Below are 26,690 nucleotides of genomic sequence, written 5' to 3' on the forward strand. Positions count from 1 at the left end.
ACTACATGCCGGAGCGAGGCTTTCTCTTCACTCTGCCACGATTAGCGATTCCCGATGACTGACAGCCAATGGCTGCTAACAGCCGGCTTAGAGATGAGGTTCAATTTGCACCAACAAATTGCAGCTGAGTTCCTTGCACCCTCTGCTATCATCCAGTGTAATGTGAGTCACACCAGGCAGATCCCTGAGCAGGATCCTTTCTCCTCCCCTGAACTATCAGCCCCCCCCCCCCCCCGCACAAAGCCACAGAGACCTCTTTCCACATCCCTCGCCACCAGTCCGGCCTCTAAAGTGGTGATGGGCATTACCGTGGCTGAGCCTCTGTGGCTTCCCAGAGCATCCTGCAAAGTGCTTTCTGTTCCAACTGCAGCTACATCGAAGACACACTAGCATACTTATAGCCCCCCCACACACACACACACACTCTGCTCCGACTCATATCTAATAAAACATACGGCAGAAAATAATACAAAATAAAACTTGATTATATCACCTTATTTCATAACATGATATTTCACTTGAATAAAAATCATTAAGTGAATACAAACGGAAGTCTTTTGAAGCGGGTATAGATGTAGCTGGTGTACAATTTATAACGGCACCATTCATACACACAAGCATTGGTGTAAAACGATATGTTTAGATCAAATATTTATTACTCAAAGAGCTATTTGTAGGAACCGGAAATGACAACAAACTGAGAATCCAAGATGCGGATAGTGATGCAAATAAATAGCACTCCAACAGGTCCGTTAAGGGTCTAAATATGCTGGGGAGGGGGGACAGTTAGCAAACCATGAGATGACAGATGATGCATCCTAGTACGCTGCTGGGACAGGCCGAGCCATGTTGACATAAAACCCAATACTTCCTTACCGAGGAACGGGGCCAGCTTCAGCTAGCTCCTTGCCGAGCACTAAAAATCCCAGCAAGCTGAAGCAATATTATCCGGCTTAATGTTTCTAACATTAGATTTGTCTCTCTGTAGAGGTCCTTTTTTTATTCACCCAGGAGAAGTTGCTAAAGACACATTTGTATCCTTTTTAGGGAGAATAAAAAGAAGAAAGAAAGAAAGGATAGGTGAAAGTATAGCACAAAGGAACGTACTCCCCGAGTCCAGAGCTGCTTCTGAATACTTTAGCAGGACTGAGGACACTCTTTAATTAACTGCAAAACTACCCGGGTGCATTGACAACACAAAGTACATCCTTTTTTTATTTATATTTTACTTCGGTGTGCGTATGAGCGTTCACAAAGTACCAGGCCACACGGGAGTGCCCTACAGAGAGTAAAACACACACTCGGTGAGCTAACACAGAAACCCAGCCGTCAGCATCTATCCGGCACACACTGCTGCAGAGTCCCAAGCACAGCTAATTAAAAAACAACAATTTCACAGGAGGGCACTCCAAACAGTTCTAAAAAGCACCTCTCAGCACACCGGGGGATCGTCCCGCATACACGGGAGGTGAGACAGGTTCTGGGAGCTCAGCTTTTTATGGCTTCATCACACTGGCTTTTTTCTACTACTCACACTACCGTGACCTGAATTTTAATTTTGCTTACGGCATGTGAATTAAGAAATGTAGAACAATCTCCATGCGGACTTGTTTGGATTCTAAAATAACATTTTACAAGACAGTAAAGCAAATACAAATAAAACAGGTGTGGAATGTGAGGTTTTTATGCATAATGTAGTTTAGTTAATGTTATGTTTTGTAGATGGAGCCCATGGCATTTTCTAACAAGCAGTCCATTACAGGGGTGTTGTCGAACACTTTGGTCCAATGATAGGCCTTATTACATGGCTCCTTTCAAAGCATCTGCTTGGTTAGAGGAAAGGTCTCCCTGAGGAAAGGATCTCCCTCCTCCTAATGATGTATAATTGACCTCCCAACACCAGGGCACAACAAACTCTCTCAGGGTGGTGTAATTCCACTCTACCTTTTACATACCGCCCGTCTCGTTGGAGCTTGTTCCTCCTCTACTGCTATGGCTCCCGTCCAACTGACAGCTCTGCCTATTTGCCTTCAAATCTATATGACTTGTTCTCAAATACTCTCAAAATACATTGAATTCTATTTCCCCCTATATAAAAAAAAACATTCCATTTTTTTTTATCCCTTAATCTTCAAACCATCTAAATGATTCCTTTTTGCAAATTCACATAACGACAGAGAGGATAAACAAAGGTCAGCTGCATGGGGGAAAAAAGCAGAAGACACTATAATCCAATCTTGTTACTATATAATTGCACTGTATGGAGCGAGATGCGTTAAACTGTGTTGGTGGGAGTTTTAATAACACAGTACACAATTGTTTCCCCTGTCTGCACTTAAACCTGTTCCAAAGGTGCGAAAAAAACACTGCTTGCCAATTCCTTGATTTATTATAGCTAGTGAGAGCTGATTACGGGGCATGAATCAGCTGCTGTAGGAATGTAATTAGGCACGGAGACCTCTGTAAGGGTAGGAGCTCTCCTCACAGCCCAGAGCAGTTTGTGGCCTGACAAATGCATCTTAAATGGGTGTCATAAAAGTCAAAAAGGTGCCAATTACATCTTTAAGTATCCCATCAATGCAAATGGAATAAACAAGAAAAAAGGGGATACTTGTGTCTGTGTGATGGAGAAATCCTGCAGCTAGCATTTAACCTGGGAGGGGTAGAAGAAGAAAAAATAAGTAGGGGGAAGGAGGGTGAAGAATTAAAAGATGTGATGAATAACAGTGTGTGAAGCAGGACGTCGCCCAGCAGGTTGTTGTGTTTGGCTGGCCTGATCGCACTTGCCACACACAAGCTCATATAGCATTTAAAATAAAGCAGAGAAAATGGTCAGTTATAAGCCAAATATGGCACAGTAAAAGCACATCAGAAATAGCAGGAAAGAGTGGAAGAAAAAAAGATCTCTGTATGTTTATGTCCTCTCTTTTCTAACTCCAAACTAATTAAAAAAGCAAACTACAAATGGAGAGAGCAGTAACAGGCATGAGGAAGAGATCCTTCCCTCTGCCGGACTGTCTCAGCTTCCAGCCACCTCTGAGCCGTGACGCCGAGGCTCTGGTATCCCATAGTTACTGCTATGAATTTTCCATTGTTATCAGCCGACTACACTCCTGTCACAAAGCTGGATGAATGGCACGCATGGCAATAGATGTAACTCTTTGTTGCGTGCAAGGTATCTAGCAGAGAGCCATAATGTCCCGGTAATCGAAGTAGAATTGTTAAAAAGGCCGGACACAAAAAGCTGAAAATGTAGTGACAAGCATGAAAAGCGCTCATGCAATGAGAAACACAAGGAACCCCAGGGCCCCTCAAGGGCCCAAACAGCAACCCTCAGCATTGTTGTTCTTTTACTTAGCCTCAATATTTGCCTCACTATATCTGCCATCTCTGCAGGTTTTATGTGATAATTTACTAATTCAATTGACTAATTTATGTTACTCCATGGCTAATGCCTAATGCTTCTCCATATTTAATTCATTGTTGTGATTTACTAAAAACAAAAATCACAAGGGTATAATTTCTACTTTATTGTTATTTATCTATAATTTATGGAATTATTATTTTCGTGACTGTATTAATAATGTTTTATTTATTGTGTTGAAATAGAAGAAAGGATCAAACTGACAATATTCACCTGAACACATTGCAATCATCACACTCCAGCAATTTAACACAAAATAAGTTTAATTTTCTTTAAATGTTTTCAAACTGTGAAACTTAAATTTAAAATTGAATTATGAATGCCTTCGAAGTTGTTGGAGTGTGTATGTGTGTTGAGGTCAGTCGCGCGTGCAAATTCCTAAACTTCCAATTGTTTTATTTTTTTTAAATTCTAAATAAATCCCCGTTTGCGTATTTTGCTCGCAGGTACATTTAACTTAAATGCAGTAAAAAGCGAAAACATTTTTTTTCATGAAGGCATTCAATTGTTGCCATGTCTTTTATGCCGCACGTAAAACAATCTCTTAAGCAATGAAATAAATAAGCCTGAAACACAAATAAAAAACAGCATGAAAGAAAATAAAAGAAAAAAAAGCCCAAAACCAAATGAAAAACACGATAAAATGACAACGGTAAAATAAGTTAAGCAAACTCAAAACAATTAGCATTCAAGGCAAATAAAGGCATCGGATTTTTATAATTTGGGTTTATGAAAAAATAAAAATCTAAAATACGCTGTAAGCACCATGAAAAAAAGAACATAAATTAAGTTTCCATATTTTGAAAGAATAGAAAACGGATGATGGTGATGGGGGAAGGCCACAGAGGCTAATGCAACCAGGAAATACCGGACTGAGGGCGGAATAAGAAAATACACACCCGAGAATGAACGCCTGCACATTCTCGGGCCTGAGTGGGATCACATCGTTTTGTTAGAAATATGCTCGTTGCGCAGACACAAATGTGGAAATATCGTGGGCCAATATGACAATAAGAAAGCATGACGTTAGTTCATGACCGGTAATGCCGAACGTCCTCCAGCCATGCAGCGTGCAGCAGACATTTCCATGTCACACTTATTATTCAAAGGGTAGAACAAAAAAAATAAGAGAAAGCTCAGATTGAATTTCACTTATTTACTGTGACTCTTATTTTTAGGATTTTACAGGAAACTTATATTTAACTCCGGCATAAGAAGCAATGTCAACAGGTTATTTATATCATACTTCCATATTGGTAGACATTTTTGTTTTACACCATTACATCTTGTAAAAATAATATGACTTCACACTGCATTTTTGCAATGTGAATGACCCACAAGGCCTCCAGGTTAACCAACTAAATCACGTTGTTATGGGGGGATTTTTGTTTGTTTTAAATCACTGCACAACAACCAAAGCAATCTGAAGAAATGCAGACAGGAACAGCATGAGATTGTGCTTACTGTTGGTAGTCGTGTTTGCAGTAAAGTTTCCTTTCTCTGAAGTAACAGCTGGTGGTGAGGGGCTGTTGACACACGGTGCACTGCAAACACTCCTCGTGCCATGAGGAATCGTTGACTCTCATCAGGAAGCGGTCAGAGATGGGACGCTGGCACCCTTCACACACGGAGGGATGGTGACAGTCAGTCCCTGAAAAAACGGAAGAGGAGTTTGAGGCCCGTCAGAAAACAGAGAAGGCCTGAGTCAAGGACTGTCATTTCGCGATAAAACTCCATAAAGACTGCGTATAAAGAAATAAACTGGGATGTATGGTGTCGTATCAAATTAAAAAGCTGAATTTATTGGATACATTTGAATTGTCTTACCAATAAGGGTGCATATCACAAAACTACTCCAGCCTCTAGATGTCTTTTATAATTCAATTAAAATAAAACTACAACTTGTTCATCATTATCTGTAGTTTTATCCTTTGGCATGCGTAAAAACTAACTTTTCATGATGTCGGGAAACAAAACAGCAGTGGGCATTCATCGTAATGGCATCCAGACAGTAATAACAGTGTTGCGTTTCACTCTGCATAATTCAGAGTGATTTGCTGAAGTTTAATCAGAGGAAATAAGACTCACCGAGCATGACTCCGAGCGTGGCTTGTCCCGATCGCAGGGGATGATCTTCAATTTTTATGCCGTCCAGCATGATGCACGTCTCGGGCGGTTGTCGCGCGGAGAGGCGCTCCAGTGACACCAGACCTGTTGCAATATGATCCATAAGAATACGGTCAGACCTGACAAGAGAAATCCCGGGAACACAAAGCTGTCTGCAGGCACAGAGAAGACGGTGTGGGCTGAAACTTGTTGAAACCGCCTGAGTTTCCGTGTGACACTCAGCTCGGTGGAGGAAAAACTAGAAAAGGAGCTTATGAAATGCAAAAACTCGACTGAGATGCTCGCATTAGTTAAAAAGGTGGAGGAAGCGCACAGAAATCCCCGATGTGTCAAAAGAAGCGTGGAGAGACAGAAAGGACACACTTAACGTGGATAAAAACTCTCGACAGTCACCTGTTATGATCAGAGGACTGAGGAAGCTTTATCTGCTCGCCCTCAAGCCGACGGGAGAAAGGAAGCTGCACAATGTCTTCACGGGATAACAGTTTAGTTCAAGGCGGAAAGAAGAAGCAACCAAACTTGACAACAAATCCAAAAATAGGAGAGTGTGTATGTAGATGTCCCGGCTGTAACTCTTTGGAAGCAACAGAGGCGGTTGGCTGGTTGTGCCCTGTCGCTGCAAAAGTCTGAGATCGAGATTGAAGCGAGTGGATCCTCCCACTCCTGCATGCATGGCTACACTTTTTTCATTCCCCCATTCACTGCCATTGGGATGCTATTGGAGAAGAGTACAGTGCGCTGCACACAGTCCAATAACAACACACACATGGAGAGAAGCGTAAAAGAAAGAGCAGAGAGAGAAAACTGATATTGTATACAGGTTTTGGCTCCACATCAAAGCCACAAAGCAATTAAACATGGTAATACAAATAACAAAAAGCAACAACTTATAATAACAACACACATAGAATGATTTATTAAGCGAAATGTTCCATTGTAATACTGTAATGGGATGTGATTATTTAGCCAACAATTCACTTAAAACAAATATTGAATTTAGAGGATTTACCTTGTATATTCATCATGAATTAATGGTTATATTTCCGCCACATTGTGACAAACACAGATCGGCATCACATGCCCTGCTTGCTCTTTTGTGTATTGTTTCCTGTGAAGGCTGCTGTCCCTTTCAGACGGTGCACCTGGCGATCAGCGGTGATAACAGCACGAGCCAGGGCCATCCATCTTTAGGGCAGGAACAAGCATTAATAATAGTATTACAAACTATTATAGTGATACAAAAAATAATTATAACATCAACAGGCTTTTGCTGTATTTATTTTCGTAGGATACCCGGCAACTGGCTATATATTTTATTATGTTGGGAATTTCAAATAAACCTAATGCAAATACAATACAAACACAAGAATAATTTATGTAAGATGTTCATATTTATAAACAAACATTTAAAAATGTATACATATAATTTATCGGTCTTGGAGGTTTAATATATGCATTTTCTAGACGTTTTTAAAGGTGCGGAGGAGAGGTGCACTGAGGCCTGTGTGATATCACATCCGTGCGATGCTGCATGAGAGACACATTGTTATTAAAATATATATAAATAGCTAGACCGAGGGATGGACACCTCGAAGACGGGACATATGAACACAGAAAGCAGTATGATCAGATCACCTCATAACCTTTATTTTAATTCGAATACAATAACCTGCGGCCCAGTTAAAGACAAACGACAGCAACAGTAATTATCCTAATAATAAAAACACATATTATCAATATTAAATATTATAACAAGATGCTGGAAACGATATCAAGAACATTCTTAGTTTATAGTTATTGTAAGACAGACTTTTGAAAGGAATACAAAAATAAATGTATTTCATTTTCTTCAGAATTATCCAAAGTGTCTGCGCAGCGTTTACCTCCAAGCCATGGGCCTTTCTGTTGTTCTTGATGTCCTCTGTGGAGCATCCGGGCGATGACCTGTAGCCCAGTTTGGAAAACACACAGCAGACTGTTGGCGTTGCCCTCTGCCGTTCACACAGAGAATAGCTGAGGGTATCTAAAAGATACAGAGGAGTCATATTTTCACCTCACCTTTTTAGAATTATATTACTATCACATAAACGCTCAAAGCCTATATAAATAGAGAATAAATATTGAATTTATGTATTTTCTTTCATTAAAAGAAACACTGTTCTGGTAAAATCAGTCCATACCTGCCAGTCATGAAGTCATCCAACCCCGGCTTAGCTGTTTTTCTTCTATTTCCAGCACTTCTATCAGCATGGGGTCAATTACCTCCGCCAAGCACTATATTGGATTATCTTCCCACTAAGAAGCATTACGAGCTGAACACTATCAATACAAAATAATCAATACACTTTTATAAACATATTATGAAGCTCGTTTCCCCCCTGTTCTCCTCCCTTCCCCCGTTCATTGTGCAGTTTTCAGCAGGGTCACTGATGTGAATGAGGACATCAAACATTCATTCAATAAATCAATCCGCCAACTTTTAGCCGGCGGTGTTTTAATGAGCCTCTACATGACAGGCCCTCCCTCGCCTGACAAACGTTGCAGCAGGTGTGCAGTACCGAAAGCAATGGTCTGCAAAAGTTAACCAATTTACTTTAAAGTAACCAGAACTGTTGCATCCATCGGAAAGGTAAGAGACCATTATAATGCGCCATTATGGCAATGCACATTCCTGCAACAGGCTGTGATTTAGATTAGTTTCCATAGTGAGTGTGTTTACTCTCGATATTAGGACAGAAATATGAGGTTTTAAATGCAAAAAAAAGTAAATTATTTCGGAAAAGCGAGAATATGATGCTGCATTTGAGCGTAAATTATAATCGGATTTTACTAAATCAGTAGTGTATGCTAAATTGCAAAAAGAAAACGAAGGCATCTATCAGTAATGCCTATAGCTATTCATGTTTTAACACAAGTAATTCGCCATTATTAATAAATGTAGGCCTGTTGTGAAAAAATAAATAATTATACAACTGAAACTAAATATATTACAACGATGAATACATCCAATTATTAAATGGATTCGTTACTTTTAAATCTCAACCGAACAAACGCATCAATCAAATTGAATGATGTGTATAAACATAGACAATCTTTCAACTTTAATTACATTAACATCACGCTGTTTATAAGCCACGCAGGATCCATTCATTCTCCAACCCAGAGAACAACTCACTGTCAGGCCTCCAACACGCCCGCAGGCTATAATCAATGCATTGCAAAAATAAATAAATACAAATCAAAGAAAATAATTATTCTTAACATAAATCCAAAATATTTCAAATGAAATATGTGGAATTTAATTATCACTGAATATATGCCATTTATTTCTTTGTTGTTGCTTGAGCTGAAATAAGCGTTTTCTTTTAAATGAGCGAAAAATATAAGCATTTTTAAAATATACCAGTGAAAATGGGAAGAACTCTTAACATCCTCAAAGGAGAAACTGAGCAAAGACATACTGGCTCCCTAAATTGCATGGCAGGAGGACTTTGATAGTTAACTGACTTTGATCTTTTAATGAGTGTTTCTAAACTCTCCATGATGCTTGTTTTAAAGCTCGAATGAAAGAAAGGAAAAATCCAGGCTCCTTTCATTTGTTTGCCGAGTTGCACTTGAGCATCTTAAAAAACAAGAGAGCAGTTTCTCATGCTACATTTAACGAATGGAGAGGAAGTGGTGTTTATTATTCTGCTCTTATCCTGCACATATCGTTTGTGTAAAAAGAGCTTTCCTCATGAAGTCATCGGAGCCGCTAACCGATCCGGGATCAGCAGTGACGCTTATTGAAGGTTTGGACGTCGGCTATTTGCGAGAAATTAACTGTAATGTTATCTTTTTTTTTTCTTTTTTCTAAGTGTTAATGTTTTCTGCACAGTTGCTTTCCTATCTTTAAAACTGAATATTGTTATACAAACTGTGATTTCACACAGGAAGCAAACGCGGTGCACTGCTGTAATAACACATGGGATGAGATGCAGGGCCCCACAGGCCTAAGGGTCCCTGAATACCAAAGTAGCCTACAACAACTGGTTTGGATTTTTAATTTAAATCACAAATATGGTCCATCTAATTATGTACATTTTTAAGCGTTATTTATATATTTGAATGATCTTGAATGCACATATGCACACAAGATAAACATTTGTTTGGACATCTCATCCCCTTCTTTGCTCTCACTCACATATTTCTGCTTTTATTCGCTTGGACCACACGGCCCATTTTACCGACACAGCCAAAAAAAATGATACTGCAGGATAATCCCAACTCCCCCAGGATTAGGCCAAAGTATAATACAGCACTGTCAACCCATGGCTAGATTTGTTTATGTTATGATTTATTGGATTCAGCTCCCTTTTTCCCCCCCACTGACAAATTTATTGAGTTCCTGACAGATAGCCTGACAGAGCCCTGTGTGACAGCGAGCTGACATACAAGTTTGAAATGTGAGTCTGAGAACTCTGTTTACCTTTATTTATGGAGTTTTTTTAAAGACACAAAGCAAAACTGAACTGTAATTTAATTTACAAGAGATTTAATAATAGAGCCCAGACTATAAACACTTAAAACAGTTAAATTCAGCCTCAACCTGTAGTAGCCTACTGATATGATCACTGTTTTAAATAATTATGACAAATCAATAATTATGAATTGGAAATCATCTAAATGTACAAAAAACAACAACCGTTATAGATTTAATCAATTGAATGTTATTTATTGAAAGTTGAGTTGCTATGTTTGAAATAGGGTAAATAATAAATGTAATCTGATAGATTGACTTCTAAGTGTTTTTCTTTCTATTGTATCTCAAGAAAATACCTTAATAATCCCTAAGAATCACAAAGGAAAGCACATGTTTAAAGCCCTCCATCTCCTGTTTGTGAAATATATTTAAAACGAATCCCTCAATTGTATAAAGTGCTTTGATAATAATAAAAGAAAGAAGGAATAATAATCATAACCATTTCATGAAAATCTGGTCAAAAGTAAAACTGGTTAAAAGGCATTTTCTTCTAAAAGTAGCCTATTCCATTTTCTGGCCATTTTAGAAAGTCTCATCATCCACATACTCTTAACAACACACTCTCCGTGAGACAGTGATCCGGGAGTCAGTCAGATTAATGCTCCTGCTCCCCTGACTAATCTAAACACAGTAACTTCAGTTGTTTGCGGATGTTACCCGAAACAGCGAAAACCCACTATCTGAATTACAATATCACCCCCTGCTGGACAAACCCAGGCAGTACAAATCACTCCAATAACTTCTGTTATAACTTAACAATACCACAAAATAAAGAAATACAATTGTGTAAAGAATGGAGAGATGGACTACTACTGTAAATGATATACATACATTATTAAACAAATTAGCATTACTCTATTCTTTCAATTATTACCATGTTGCTAGTGTTTGTCAAACTTTCAACTCAATACTGGATTTGTTTTTAATAATATACATTATGTTAAAGGAGGTAAATGTTTGTCAAAATATGCTCTCTTATAATAAAGTAATAATCCAATATGATCAGAACAAAAATAATTTCAGTATTTTTTTCATTCTTTATCTCAGACACTATAACATACATGCAGGAATTCACATCATTTGTATTACACATATTAACTTCCCCACTTAATTCTTATGTAACTACTTTTTACGATGATAATAATTCAAACACCATGTCCTGAATTTCCACTCCTGACTTTGTATTTGCTGTTATTGAAACAATTCTTAAGATATAAGTTATCCAACGTTTTCTTAAAAAATGTAAAAAAAGGACATTTGCCTACTAATTATGAATGGACGTTTTTTTCTTAAACCTGTTAATTGGACATCTCTAACATTGAAATGCAAAAAAAACGTTTACAACAAAGTGTAATAATAGATGTTTAACTATGTTTTTAATATGTTGCTCATAGTATTTGCATTTGTATTTAGATGTAATGTTCCTTTCCTTAGGTTGTGTGAGTGTGATAGTGTTTTTTATTTGCCATTTTTCGCCCTTTTGTCCGGCTATTCATCTTGTTAATCTTGAGTTGCACTGTGCACTTTTTGTTTTGTGATAAAATTAAATTAAAAAAACATATGTACATCATAGATTAAATATACATGTATATTTTTCTCATATAAATTTGTAGATGAAAAGATGTATTCAGCACTTTCAGTATGATTTGTCTGCGATAACGATGCCTTTTCGCTTTTGGTTCAGTATTCTTAAATCTGTAATGACAACCATCTTTCGAAAAAAAATATACCTACATTTGCAGTAAAAAAAAAAAAATATTAATAGTTAAACAAACTTTATTTTATTTATTATTATATTTTCATCTTGAAAAAAAAAATGACTACAACAAATCTATTTAGATATTTTCATTATATTTTAAATTATCGTAAGAACTGTTTGTGTTTATTCACCATTTCCATATTATTAGACAATGTCAAAAGGACCTTTCTCCTTATCATATTTTATTTGCTTGAAGTTAATTACATTTTTTTCCACCGCAGCTTCTTGTGGCTAAGTAAAGAACACTAAAATGTAAATTAGGGTTTTTTCTGAATTGTGTCATGCAATTAAAAAACCCAAACAAATATAAAATGTTTTGTTAAAACCCAACGAAGACTTTTATTTTTGCCAAGGGATTATCTTCAAAACATTTAAAAGAAAGTGGTTCAAAGTTGGATTGCAGATGGCACCAGATGATACTTTATGAAAGCCAGCAATAACACAATCTGTTGATCCTGTGATGTGGGGATCTCCCCTTCCCTTCTGTTGCACTTCACACACAGACGATGGCCCAACAAGTCTGCATGAGAGCCTAAGTTCTTTAGACACATGAGGAACAACTTATTGCAAGGGAATTTAAAGTAAATTAAACCGTGCTCTTCAAATGTCACACACCCACATGAATTTGAACTTTCTCTAACTCTTCAATGAGCGGCTAAAGAATATTAAATCTTTCCCAACAAGCACCATTTAACATCAATCACAGAGGTGCTGGGCGGAGGAGCGACACGGAAACACAACAAATGTTTGGCCTCTGAAAAAAGGATATAAAAAAATGTTGGTTTGTGTGTAAAAGAGACATATAGCATCATGTCACAGCGGGATACGTGGCATTTGTTGTAACATGTCTGTTTCCATCGTTAGGAAAAGTGACTTGAAAGATTTGCAGCTCCTTTAATCAGACGATCATGGTATTCAGTGGATTTGTCTCCGCAAAAATAATGTTTCCTCTGACGGAAAAGAAAGTGGAGGCTTCAGGAGGCCAGGAGCATGATTTTAGGAAGTGTGCCATTAACAACAAGCGTAGGCCTTCGCCCGCCGCTCCTCATGTGGAATGTATAAGTTCTGTGGCCGCTGAATAAATCGCATGTGCTCGCAGACTTTTGACGATGAAGTAGTGAAAGATATTCTAAAAACATCTATGCATATGCTGGCTGATTTTGAGCTCACATTGAATGGTTTTCATCGCAAACAAAATGTGGGGAATCAATAAAACCTGGTTCCAGCATCAATACATGTGTTATATGTGCCGCCTGAACAATGACACGGACAAAAAATATGAAGCAATAAAAAACATTCAATATAATCAAACATCTGTATATGTGTGAGGTTTGTCCTCAGTCAAACACGCTGGATGTGTTTGGTGTGTACTGAACGCGAGAGTATGCTTGTGTGTGTCATTAATCGGCTGCACTTCAGAGAAAAAGGTAGAAATCCATCCAGATGTTCTGCAGCTGGGTGGATCTGGTAGTGAAGATCTAGACAGCATCTGTCACAGGCCAACATTTCTAATCTGTCCTGAACATTAGGCAGAGAGCACTAAAAAAACAACCGGCCGCATGTGCCGCTCAGTTCACAATGTGCTGCCCGCCGGCTCGAAAGTTTGGCCTCAAGAAAGTAGAAAATAAAACGAGAAAAACTAAAAATATTTATAAAAACTATGAATTGAAGAAGCATTTTTAACTATTCCTCTGTACTGCTTCTGAACCCTTCTCCTGAGTGCGGCTGCCAAACTTTTATAAAGCTAAGCGAGGGCTAACTGAAGTTATTAGGGCAGAGTGCCTGAGGCTAAAGACCAGCGCTTTGAACTGGAGGGTCCAGCAGAGCTTAGTGAGGTCAAGATCTGTCACACAGCTAGCAGAACTAACATCGCACCGCTATGGACCCGCGTTTTCTTCAAAGAACTTCAGCTGTGCATTAAATAGAAAGAAACATTTTGTATTGGAGCTACCGTTTCGCAATCCTATTTATATCATAGCAATTCAACATGTAATGACAGACTACAGACGTTGAAAAAATCAAACCTGTTTACACAAGATGCAACCCTATAAACTCACTCTATATTTAGTTATAGCTGTTGCTGCTACCACAAGATACTTCTTGAACTTTTGGAAGTTTACTTTTCTAACGTTGCCATACTACAGCGTTTCAGAGCTACCTTGGATGTGTTAAGCTAACATTCTCAGTTAGGGAACTGTGGGAATCGCTCCTAGCTGACCTTGATGGTCTCTAGATACCCCCCTTCCTGGGTTCATGTGCCTAGTTACCAGTTGGTCAACCTCGTGCCCTGTGAACTGACCCTGTCCTCCCTGCGAGGTTTGAAAGAAAAAGAAACCCAATCCTTCGGGGAGCGCTCCGACTAACAAGAAAACTGCTGGCCCGAATCTCTCAGAAGTGCTGTGTTTTCCCACTGGACCACTTTCAGCTTAATAAACATCTTAACTAGCCAGAGGTCCCACGGGAGCTGCTGGGAAATCCTCTGGGCAGCCAGAGCTCAGGAGTTGGCCCTTTATTGCATCCAGGTGGCTGTTAAAAAATGCTAGCCGGTCCTAAATGTCCAATAAAATGCAAATGGCACCTTCGGGGGTGGACAGGGTCAGTGCACCTGTCTGTGGACGAAAGCTGCCCTCGCTCCCTCTTGTCCAATCAGTTTGATGTCACACTCTGCACTGTGTTGTGCCACAATCATGCCCAAGGTAGCCTTTCTGAGCGGGCCTAACACACACCGGCACAGGGGCCAATGAGGGACTAAGCCAGAGCAGTCATAGAGATGCAAACTGACTAAAAGAATAAATAAAACAATCAAAAACAGATTCAAAACAGGCACGAAGAGACACACAACTACGGCAAAGAAGAAAAAATGACTTGAATTATATACTAAGCGGGACAAAAGAACAACAATGACATGCAAAACAACCATAAGGAGACACAAACTGAACCAAAACTGATGCAGAAACACCCACCAAAAGTCACAAAACAACCACAAAAGATGGTGTCTTTGTCTTTGTCACAAAAGACAAAGTGACCGCAGAAACAGAAAAAAAACGACTTCGAGACACAAAAAACTACAAGCATGTGTTAGCCGTGTTTGTAGTTGTTTTCGTCGGGATGTCTTGCTCCTATGTAGGCGCGCGGGGGTCTTTAAAATGTCTGTTCCCAGGGGCCCATTGTCTCAAAATCTGTCCATGGCTGTTAGCAAAACTATCTTCTAAAACATATTCAGAAGTGAAAGACCATTTTCCTGTTGTCATGAGGTCCCCATCCGATGAATTCCAAACCTTTCATCCTGTTGAATAAATGCACAGCTAACTGGTAAATTAGGGGGATGCTAGATGTAATTATGCCCAATCACTTCCCGTTTGTTTACGACTACTTCACACGTATGTGAACAGTGGCAGCAGCCTCCCTTCATCTGCCCAGCCTGTCCAAAGGGAGAGTTAATTGTCCCGCAGGTTGTGGAGAGACCTGGACGGTGTATTGGGCCTTTGATCTGACTTGAAAGGAGTTAATTGATTTCTGTGTTACAGGGGAAGAAAGAAAAAAAAAGAGATGCTTGCTGGTCATTTCACAACATGTGCTGGAATATCTGAGAGGGGAAGGGAGGGAGGGGATGAAGAGAGAGATCACCTCACACCCGACTCCATCCTTGCTCAATTACAATAATTTGACTCACATGGGCAAGCCGCCATGGCGGAGAGAGAGAGGGGAGGAGAGGGGATCCCTGCTCGGGGAGATCACTCATCTTACCTCGAGCTGTGGTACAGAAAGACAGATTTGATGTGAGGCTCTCCTTGGAGCGCTGCCCAGGGGGTTGTCAAGGTGGCGGGTTCCGAGAAGACCACACGTCCAACCTCTCACTCTGACATTTGATGATGTCAGCGTAGAACAAGACACTACAGACTGTAGGAGGTAACTGGTGAATGGCAGAGTAAGTGTTTCGCTGCCTGTGTCTCTGTTTCTTTCAATATTGATTTTTCTTACAAAACCTTTCCTGTTTAAGGTCATGGAAGGTTTACCCTGTCCCAGCATGCACTTGGCCGAAGGAATCACATTGTGTTTCCTGTTTTTTCTTGTTATGAAAATAGGAATAATGTGAACATTAGCCTTTACATCTTCTGTCAATGTGATTTGCTGCATCACCTGCCTGAGAGTCTGTTCACCACGGGTCCAGGTCTGGTCTGTTTGACAGGTTTCCTGCCTTCACTCCTTCACCTCTCTCTCTCTCTGGTCACCCCTGCTCAGGGGGAAACGGGGCTGTCAGAGGGAGAGTGGCAGGCTAAGCCTGTCTTAACACAGCACCTCAAACCACCTCATAAATACAGGCTTCCTTTTCCAATTTCCAAGCGGCCCATCCACCTCTGTCTACATGCTTACACACTGCTCCATGTCATGTGCCGGGGTGTGAGTTTAAAAATGACCACGGGACATCTGGCCGACTCACAGAGGGTGGGGCTTTGATGTGTTGCTCTGCAGTTCAGCTCGACTTTGTTGAGCAACGCAGTACTGGAGATCCTAAAGAGCCTGATAGGCTAGAGATAGCAAGGGAGTTTAAAAGATGCTTTAAACAGTGAACATGTGTCACGCTGAGACACAGAACCGCATTCAACTACTCCTCTAGCCTCTAAACTGCGGCATAGTTTACAGACTTAAAAAGAGGCTGTTTCCATTTTGATTTTAAAATGTAGTCTCTGAAAATCATCATTATTTTCCATATCGTAAAGTGGAGTGAAAGTGAAACCATGTGAGGCAGCTTTTTCCTGGGTGATGCTGGGCAGGGCTCATGAGGGAGTTGTGGTTCACAAAGCTCCGTGCCCATCTGGAGACTTTGGCTGCACTGCCTCTCTTAGTATGAACGCAGAGCTTTATGTAAACATCTGACCTGCAGCACTAACATCAGACTCTACCTGCTGAGAGCAGAAGTACAACGCTGCTAACACAATACTAAAGTTACGAGTAGGTTCTGCAGAGAAACGTTCAGGTTAAAGGAGGAGATATTCTATATGTTTGTAGTTGTCAACACTTCTCATGAAAAGACCAAAATCAACAAAGTGGTTGTCCGTAACTAAATAAGTTTCAACCCACACTTGTCAGTAGCACCCAGCCCCAACACCACTTGTTCCTACTGAATAAGTAAATCTTTTAAAAAGGACCAAGAATATATTCTTTCTTTTGGTTATTTTGAAACATTACTCAAACACGAATAAGTAGTTTATTTGTGGGGACCTTTTATCAACTTTTGATTTGATGTGCTGGTGAGCATTTACAGCAGCACGACAAAGTTTGGGAAATAGACTTTAAAGACATTTCAGAGGAAATTTCACTCAATGCAACGGGGCCTCTTGTTGGTGAGCTTTTCGGAGCTCACACAGAGGAATAAGCTACCGTCTATCAGGCTATGGCTAGACAATATTTGGTGTTAGGATTCCTCCATTGTTAGTTTTGGACTTTTCAAGGGATTTTTGAATAATTAAAAAACAAAAGTATATTGTCTCATCCTTCATGATACAGTTTTGCAGCTTTTCTAAATATTGTTTCGACTTAACACATCCCCTGAAATGAAATGATATACTATATGCTATGAATTCACCCAGTCTTAACACTTGAAGATGTGAAACTATAATCTAAAGATTTGTAACAGGGATTTAAAAGCTAGTAAAATAGTGATATTTTTAGTTTTTGCAAAGTTTTTCTGGAGCAAAGGTGAAAAATGCAATGTTGCTTGTGTGTGTGTGTGTGTGTATCTGGATACATATGGCGTACTGTATATATGCACTTTATGCGCAGCGGGGGGGGGGGGCTGTCTGAGGCTGTCACTGTGCTCTAGGGCATCACTGACATGAGTGTCACCTTCATGAAGGAGCGTGAAAGCTGTTCCCTCTGCAGAGGATTCCTCAGACCGTCGCTCTGATTTCAGCGGCAGAACAGAGGAGTTAACGCGAGCGCTCCTGGAGGCTTGTCATCTGCTCTACGCTTCATTAAACACCTGTGAATACCAAAAGTCATTAGGAATGTTGGTCAGGAGGAAAAAAAATACCTGCATTGTTAGCAGAATCCATAAGTTCACAAACTTAGCGGGAGGAGAGCGTAATTAACAACGGGGACATTAATCCATTAATGAGTTTCTAATACTAATTACACCTGCAAAAATGTGCAAATGAGTTCTGACAATTTAATTAGTTGCAAATGACACATGTGAGCTGGAGTGAGAAGAAAGTGATGTTCTGGTATCCAAGTGTAAACTCTGCTTCTGGATCTGGCAGCAAAGTGTTGTTTAGTTTGTTAAGAAGAAGAAAAAAAAACACCTACCGTAATTAAAGAAATATATGCATGAAATGTTGGATAATTAGTAAGTTAAGGGTTGCACATTTTAAAGTAGTGAAAAACAACTTCCAAGAAAGGGTCACTTTTTCTTGTGTTCCTTCAAAACAATTCTCGATACAGGTGTAAATAGAAATAACAAATATAATAGTCACTAATAACGTGTTCACAGAGCTGATCTGTTCTACTCTTAAAGACCTGACTCAGGAGAGCAGTCACTTCTGATTTGGGCTTGCGTCGGGGGGGAAAGGCTCCTGCGTCTCAAAGCTCTGCTCGTTGGTGCCGCACGCTGCTCATGAAGAACTTTGTGATGGAGAGAGGCCTCTGCTGGAAATGAACATCAGAGACCTGTTTGCGTGGGATGAGGCTGCTCTTTCTGTCCTGCATGACTGGGACTCACTGTCAGCACGGTCCTGTTTTACTGATAAACAAAATGAGAGTCACAGCTAACAGACTTTTATGAATTCATCTCAAGGACATTTATTAGCTTGGTTTATTTTAGGTCAGACACTGATGTATTCGAGCAACAAAACATACATTTAGAAAAAAAAATCTATTTCAAGATAAATAACAAAATCTTCTCAAATGTATTGTGCACAGTTGTACATTATAAAAAATACATTTAGTACTAAATCATTTAAATAAAATCCATTAAGGTAAAAATACCTTTTTCTCTTAAATTACATAATATACTGTAGTGTTTTTTTTCTAAATTATTTTACAAGTATTCACATGATCCTTTCAGTCAGTAGTGTTTCAGTCGTTGTGTGTCTGTCTGGCAGGGTGAGACCGCAGCGTCACACAGCGATGCTCCGCTCTGTGCTGAAGTTGTAGTAAAACTGCATGAGAAGAAGAAAAAACAAACGATTAATACAACATGTGGTAAAAACAGCATAAAACACAATTTACCTGCACCATCTTAATACCAGATAAATGAAGTATATATATGTTTACAAAAGTAAACTGAGCACAAACATTTAAAAAACTCTCTGAATGTTCTACACTGATATTAAGTTGAACTCTAGCTTAAACATGTATTGATTAAATACGAATCTCTTATAGGCCAAACATTACCCCGACAGCAGAGTGATCGTGAGGGTCGTCCAGAATTCACATTGAGAAAAAAACGAGCAAACACTGCCCCCCTCTGGCGAAGCATGGGCATTACTCTTTGATAAGCAAGAGGGCTTCAAACTATAATGCTCAACTTACTGTATGTGGCATTAAAAGCAGAAAAGGGTATAATGTTTGTTTTTTCACTGTTTCTATACATCATTAATTAACTTATATTTATTAAAATGATAATTTACTTAGTAGACATTTTAACTTTTGTTGCCAGAAGTATATTTTATCATTAACCCAAATATAAAAAAATGGTGTTGATATTATTCAAAGATATCGCACAATTACTTTCAACCCTGAGAAAGACCTATAGGAAAGAGGCCACAGTGTGACAGATCTGCAATAATAATTAGAATGTGTTCATTGCTATTACAACATGCAGTGCTTTGCCTTCAGCTGAATTCACTTTCCAAAGCAATTGCTGGCCTCAAGTTACATCACATTGGAAATATTCTTGAGTTTTACAAAGTGACGACAACAGAGATGTTACATTTGGGAAAATGAGAGCAATGGAATTGGATTGGTATTTAATATTGTGAGATAACCTGAGTCAAGGTATTATAATCAGTATCAAAGAGAAAGCAGTATTGGTGATTGCCCAACATTATTAGCAGTTCCAAAAAGTACTTAGACTTGTATCTTATATATTATACATTATCAAAATCTATTTTATGAATTAAAATGATTGAAAGAAATACCAATTTATTATGCAAGTGACTGGGGAAATGTAATGATCTACAATAACTAACAGTCTAATGTTTGATTACATATTTATCAAACTCTTTATAAAATGTCACATTAATGATTTTGATGTGGGTGTAGTTCCACTTTCTGAACAGTGACGTTTTGTGAAACAAAGTAGGGCGCACTCACCAAGTTAGACTGTTGTATTACTGCAGCATAGCACTAGGTGATGCTGTATGATCACTGAAATAAGTTTCCAAATCTCGACCAGAAGCCATGGAGCCACAGAGGCTCGGACCGGGCTCTCACAATCACAACACCATTGTCCTGATCCTCATATACTTTAGCGGAAGCTGCAAGTTACGCAGCAGCCTGTCACGTAGCACAAGACCTTTAGTTGAGCAGAAATGTTGCCCCCCACAACACAAAAATTCTGTCTCAACATCTGGCACGGTAAATAAATAATCGGCACGTGTATGTGTGTGTGCTGATGATGGATGGGGGAATGGGGTGTTATCAGGGAGAGCATGTATCAATGTCTGCCAGTTTTATACACAGGCTGACAGGACAGTGACACACAAGAACATGGGCGGCAGTCACCCAGATGAGCCCAGCTTCATTTCCTGTCCCTGCTCCACTGCCAAAAATATGTGACATGTTGTCTTCATTAATTCCACCTCTATTTGGAGCTCTCCCACTCACACCTCTCACACAGCCCTGTACACCACTGCCCCTCCATACATTCACACAAGCATGCACAGAAACACACATACTGTACACACTCCCTACAAACACTGAAGGCCCATCATACATAGGTGCTAATGAAAATCTTGTCATGTGTGCACACACACACTTCCTTTCCACCCTAGCATGCTCCCTCGGAAAATCATTAGCCAGCCGCCAACAACATTTTTCAGCAGAGCAAACTACATAAAGATGTCACTTTAAATCGCGTACTAATTAACACTTAAAAAGACACAAATTAGATATGCGTGGCTAAAAGCAATTATAATATCCGCAAGTTTTGTGAGTCATTTGGGAAATGAAAAGAATGCCTAATTGCTGGAACCAACATCATCCGAGACATGGCTTAAGTGATGCCTGTTAGGAAATGGTCTTATCTGCAACTGGGACTGTGATTACAACAGTTTTCCTCAATTACATGTGCATATGTATAATTCTTGAAAGTACATCTCTTTCATGAATCTATATTTTTTTAATGGGTTTAGAAAGAGGCAATTAGGTTCTTTGCTGAAAATGCCTCCGGTTTCTAAAGAGGGGGAAAAGAGCTCCACAGTTTAAGCATGGACAGTGACCTCTTCTGGACAACAGAAGAAGAAGAAAACGGCTCCACAATATTTAGAAATGAGGGTACTGATTGATCAGATTGAACTGATATTCTATATTGTGGTTTTTATGTTAAAAAATGTGTCTCTACTTCTGCAGAAGCCTTGATAATGGAGAGAAGCGTGGACACTATGTTTACAGTGTACAACTGTAAAAACTAGACAAAGAACAGAAATAAATAGAACACGCATCACTTTCTAAAAGAAACACCTCTGCTGTCCAACGTGTTTGCAAGAATCTCACCGACTATATTCCCCCTCTTGTTCTGCAGATATCATCGAGGGATAATAACAAGGGGAGAGAAGTAAGAATAACACAATGGTGAGGGATGCTTCCACTTGGAAACTAATTATCAAGCTAAGCTGTGACTTCATCCTCATCAGCCTGGCCCCACCATTAATCTTGTGCTGTCGTCCACTTCACTAAATCCTGTGTGTTACACTATCTCACATTTACTTCATCAGCTCCAGCGCGGCTGTAATTAATGATTTCTCATGCCCCTTCCCTTCCCTTCCCCAGCTCAGCTCACCATGTGTCCTCCTGCTAATCACACTCCCTGAGAAGGAGAGGAGGAAGAAGGAGAGGAAAAAAAAACAAAAAAGACAAGAGCATATATGAGCAGCCAGCCTGTCTCCCACCCTGGAAAACACACTCAAACACGTACACGCCATTAATACCTTCGCTGACAATGAGCTTCATTCAGATGACCATATGACAAGATGGCGACTCTGTGTGATTTGGATAGTATGTGACAGAAGACAGAGGCAGAGTGCAGAACAGACACCCGGTTTGATGAGGGAGTGTTTGCTCTGTAACACATCTCAAACCCAACAGCACCTGTTCTTTTACAGTGGTCTGTCACTTCCTGGCAGTTCTGATACCAAGATACCGTGCTAATGAGAGAGAAGGGGGGGTTGTCACTCTCTTTAAAGCACACACACACACACACACATGCACGCACGCACACACACTCCCTTTCCTTCTCCTGCTCTCACGAACGCACAGGCTGCACACAGATTTTCTTCCTACGGATGCCTGCAGGCTACAGTGTTTCATCAGAAATGGGGAGTGCTTTGTGGAGCTTGTATTTGCTCTGCATGAACTTTTTTGCTACTGAAAATGAAGCCGATTTGAAACTTGAAAAGTGAAACATGCAAAAATCTGACCGGAAAAAAGCTCCCTAAGACCTACAGCACTGTGCGAGGTGCTAGATTGAGCTGTTTGAGAGAAGAATTGGGGAATAAAAGTCAAGTGTTTTTGGAACAGGAGACGAAGCTTTTAGGAGAGAATGGCTGCCTTGCCTGGCCATGCTTTTATTCAATTGGGGCTTAGTGGAGCCAACAGGGCCTCGCTGTCTCAGACACTTAATTACAACCCCAAGACCGTTTGCTTTGCATTCTGGGCCAGCGGCGTCAGTGGCAGCCGAGCGTTGCAGCCTCTACTCACTTCCTCCTCGATCTCTGCCAGGGATTTGATCGTAATGCCCATTAAATTGACTTGCTGCATCTGAAATCAAAAGCAGGGAGAGGAGGAGGGAGAGGAAGAAGAAGAAGAAGAAAAACACACAAGAAACATGGCGGTTAGGCTCATGGCTAAGTAAGCATGCTTAAAATCTTTAATCCTCTCCCTCTTGGTGTCAATACAAACGGGGCTATAGTGACAACCGCCGCCAGCCAGCCAAATGGACTGCATTGAGCCAGCTCTGCCTGACTGCACACATTCATCACTCAGTCTGGAGGAACAGAGAGGAAAGGAAGGAGAGCAAAGGAGAGGAAAGGATGGAGAGGAAAGAAAAGGAGAGGAAAAAGAAGAAGAGCAAGGGAAAGTAAAGGGAAAGAGGGGAATTTGAAGCAAAGGAGTGGAAAGGAAGCAAAAGGGAAGGAGAGGAAAGGACCAGGAACAGGAAAGGAAAGGATTAAGGGCTGTATACTGGACCATAATACACAACAGGTTGCAGAACAAGTAGTTGCAGAGTGACTTTCATGACCCCTCTCATATTATTTGAATAATGCAATAATTAGCCATTTTGTTCCTCAAAGAATTTTTACCTCTTTGGGATTGTCACAAAACTTTTCAGCGATGAAAAAGGGCACGCCGTCCAGAGCTGCAAAAAAGTAAGAAAAAAAAGTTTAAGGTTGACATAAAATACATATTTATTACTCCCTATTCTTGTTCCTTAGTAATTCCACAAAACTAAGCACAGGTTTATAAAAAGGCAAAGCTATCAACATCCCCAGCCCCCCCGACACCTCCCCTCCCTCCGTCTACAGAGACAAGATGAAAGGCTTTTATTCTGTGCTGTATTTGAGCACCTCCACTCTCTCCTCCAACCCAGCCCTTTCCCAACCCTCCTCCACTTTAATTACTCTTGATTATTCCTGATTCCATCTTGTCTGAGAGATGTTCACCGCGGAAACAAAGACACAATCACACAAGGCACAGAAAAGTGGAAAGAGGAGAGACAAAACATTCACCAGATATCAAATTTGCATGAAAATAAGCCACACTGTTCAGCGGGCAAAAAGTGGATTGAAATGAGGACTTGCCAAGAGCGTGGTGGTATAATTAGCATTTGACCAAACAAACGAGCTTCAACAGAGCTATAATTAAGCAGGCCTGTAATTAAGTGTATGCCCTTTATCATAATGATCGTGGTTAAAATGGTGTGATGGCTGCCAGTAGATTATTAATGGTGTAACCCCGTACTGCATGCATCCTGCACTGGAATCAAGGTGTCACGACTGTCAGGCTAGAGAGCAGCCCTTTGTTTATAAAATACATTAGGGCCCAAATTAACACAGGGTGACAAGGGACACAAAGCCTCGCGTTTCCAGACTGAAGGGGAAACTGCAGCTGCTTGGCTTCATTATAAAACTCCCAAATCTGGAGGCACAAAACTTCCTGCCGTTGGCTTCGACACGAGCCCCAAATATCAAGAGGCCAAGCTTCCAACTAGTGTTCTTTTACCCACAGTCCATCAGGCTGCTGGCACGGGAAAAGGAACTCATAAATGTAAGCCGAAGCTGTTCATGAGTCATCGTTTTGGAGCCGACACTCCTCTTGGCCTTTCCTGCTCACAGCAATATTCCAAAGTAGGACATTCTAAAATATCCCTCACGTTGACACTTATGTGACTTGCTTTCCTTTCTTGCTTATTACACAGATCCATGGTTTGGCACTTTCCACACAAGTGTAGTACAATGTGATCTTTGTAATCAAAGCATGACCCTCACCCTCATGACCACAGGAACGCTTGTCTAGTTTCTTGGCTCCCACTCATCTCCCACAGATGTAGTCATAACAGGAGTCTACAGGCACGCTCTAGCAGGCTATACTTAGACAAAGCAGTGCTTTGAGCTAATGAAAATGTCAATAAAAACAATGCTAACATGTTAAGCAGGTTAAATTATATAGCCATGTTTACCATGTCACTTTAGGTTGGCAGTATTTAATAATTTGCCCCAAGAGAGGACAGGTCATGCCTAAGAACAAGTATTGTACCAATGTAAATGTTGACCTGATGATGGCGCTACATGACAAACAAGGGATCATCAAAGTTATCACAATTCATCCAGAGGGGGGCACGAGAGCTTGTACCAAATTCAAAGGCAATCCATCAAATAGTAAATAAGATATTTCACATAAAAACAGAAATATCAACATCATGGTGGAACCCGAGGCGAAAGGAATCACCAAAATCATTACTTTTAATCGACTTGGAACAATTGATGTCTGTAAGACAGTTAATGGCAATCCATAAAAGGCTGTTGAAAAAATTCAGTCTGGGTCGAAGAGGTGGACCAACCGACACTGTCATCCCTATAGCTACTAGCATGGCTAAAAAATGCTAGTAGTGAAATGTTTAGCTTCGTTTTCCACCCACGAAAGGCTGTTCAATGCCCCAGCCTTGACAACTACATCCCTGTAAAGCCTTTGGATACATGGCCATCTAAAGCAGAAAGAAAACCAAGGTGGGTCCAATGACTTGTTTAAGGTCATAAAAACAAGTGAACAAACACGCACTACCGTGTCGCTGTGAGCACCACAGCCAGGCAGAGGCAGGCAGGGAGAATACATTTAAATCAATACCCAGCAACGGGAAGCCGAGATTGTAGCTGCTGATGGATCTGCGTGGCGCGGACAGATGAATGCAGAGCTGAAGGCCACAGAGTTTCTTTATTGCTCAAGGATTACATTTAAAACCAGATCTCACTTTGTATTCCACCACCATCTATACTAGAGAGGCTATCTTACATCCAGATAAATGGAGAGGCGCAGGTGATGACTTGGTGGTAAGAAATGGATAGGACGGTGAAATCCGGAGGTGCAAAGGGCAAAAATAATGTAAATCCAATCTTCTGACCAGGAATCCCACTATGAAGCATGTTCGAGCCGCTCAAATGGCCAGGCTACAGTCCATTAACTCATGACTGTATTGCAGTGTAGGGAATTGGGTGGTTTGGAGTATGTGAGCGCAGAGAATATGAAAACATCTGGCAGGAATTTTGGTACGATGACTATCATGATGATGATGGTGGCGGCGGCGGCGAGCGCAGAGGTGGCGTTAAGTAAGGAGGACCCTGTGGCTTGAGTGATTGTAGTGTAAAGAACGGAGTCAGCACGGGCCCCGTGTGGATCATCGCCTTATTAATGGCTCCGTCAGGTGCGATGAGCAATGGCTGCATTGTCATCTCCAGCCCCTGGGCACAGATGAATGGCTGTTTCAGGGCGGGAAGGGCTCCCTCGTACGCTGGGCTGAGCCCTAATCCCTCACTCTTCCATTGTTGGATACACTGTCACCCAGGACTTCAGCAGCGCCATACATTGCATTTCCAGGGTTTCTACCAGACATGGCCGCGCACACAGGCTTACATACAAAACACACACACACACACAAACTACACTGAGCTGCCATCCAGACACAGTGACGACTGATTGAAAATATGCACGGGTGATCAAGCGTACCCCATTTGACCTGAACTCAAGAGTAACACTTTAGGAATGTTGATGGACTTTTATTTTACACTCCACTAATCCAGCAGAATAGCATTGATCTCTGTCTACTTTGATTACCAGGCTGAATCTGACTCGCACCTGAAATAAGTGAGAAAGCCACGGCCAGGGGAATGAGCCTCTTTTACGTTTTGCTGATTTCTATTGTCCAGTACGATCAAATAATAAGAGATAATAAGCAAAGCCGCTGGTTTAAGCTCTATCTGGAACCGGCTGCATTTTATATTCCAAACAATTGGATGTTGTCTCCTCTCTTTGTGTAGCCAGGCTAGACATTGCCATACCTTTCCTGTCGGCATGACTCTCAATTTGAGGCGGATTCTTTATGCAGACCATGGAAATGCTATTCTAGTTGCAGACCCTGCTCTCTGTCA

The 26,690-nt window shown here is 40.5% G+C and overlaps 2 protein-coding genes across 3 annotated transcripts in view; both read right to left on the bottom strand.

Annotated features, from left to right (window-relative positions):
• Window positions 1-6,161, bottom strand: part of lmx1bb (LIM homeobox transcription factor 1, beta b) — a 46,066-nt gene extending 39,905 nt beyond the window's left edge. Inside the window, exons 1-3 of one of the 2 annotated variants that reach the window (XM_010777565.1) lie at window positions 5,945-6,161; window positions 5,513-5,635; window positions 4,889-5,075 (exon numbers count right to left, since the gene is read on the bottom strand). In XM_010777565.1, coding sequence (XP_010775867.1) covers window positions 4,889-5,075; window positions 5,513-5,582 — 257 coding nt within the window. In that variant the 5' untranslated portion in view covers window positions 5,583-5,635; window positions 5,945-6,161. Of the gene's footprint in view, window positions 1-4,888; window positions 5,076-5,512 lie in introns of both variants that reach the window. The other variant, XM_010777564.1, reaches the window with a different exon arrangement.
• A 12,682-nt stretch (window positions 6,162-18,843) lies between these two features.
• LOC104950954 (multivesicular body subunit 12B-like) overlaps window positions 18,844-26,690 on the bottom strand; it is a 32,852-nt gene continuing 25,005 nt past the window's right edge. Inside the window, exons 8-10 of the mRNA XM_010777566.1 lie at window positions 23,352-23,407; window positions 22,750-22,809; window positions 18,844-18,989 (exon numbers count right to left, since the gene is read on the bottom strand). Coding sequence (XP_010775868.1) covers window positions 18,948-18,989; window positions 22,750-22,809; window positions 23,352-23,407 — 158 coding nt within the window. The 3' untranslated portion in view covers window positions 18,844-18,947. The remainder of the gene's footprint in view (window positions 18,990-22,749; window positions 22,810-23,351; window positions 23,408-26,690) is intronic.

Source organism: Notothenia coriiceps, unplaced genomic scaffold (assembly GCF_000735185.1).
Source record: "Notothenia coriiceps isolate Sejong01 unplaced genomic scaffold, NC01 NC01_scaffold00018252, whole genome shotgun sequence".
Taxonomy (NCBI): domain Eukaryota; kingdom Metazoa; phylum Chordata; class Actinopteri; order Perciformes; family Nototheniidae; genus Notothenia; species Notothenia coriiceps.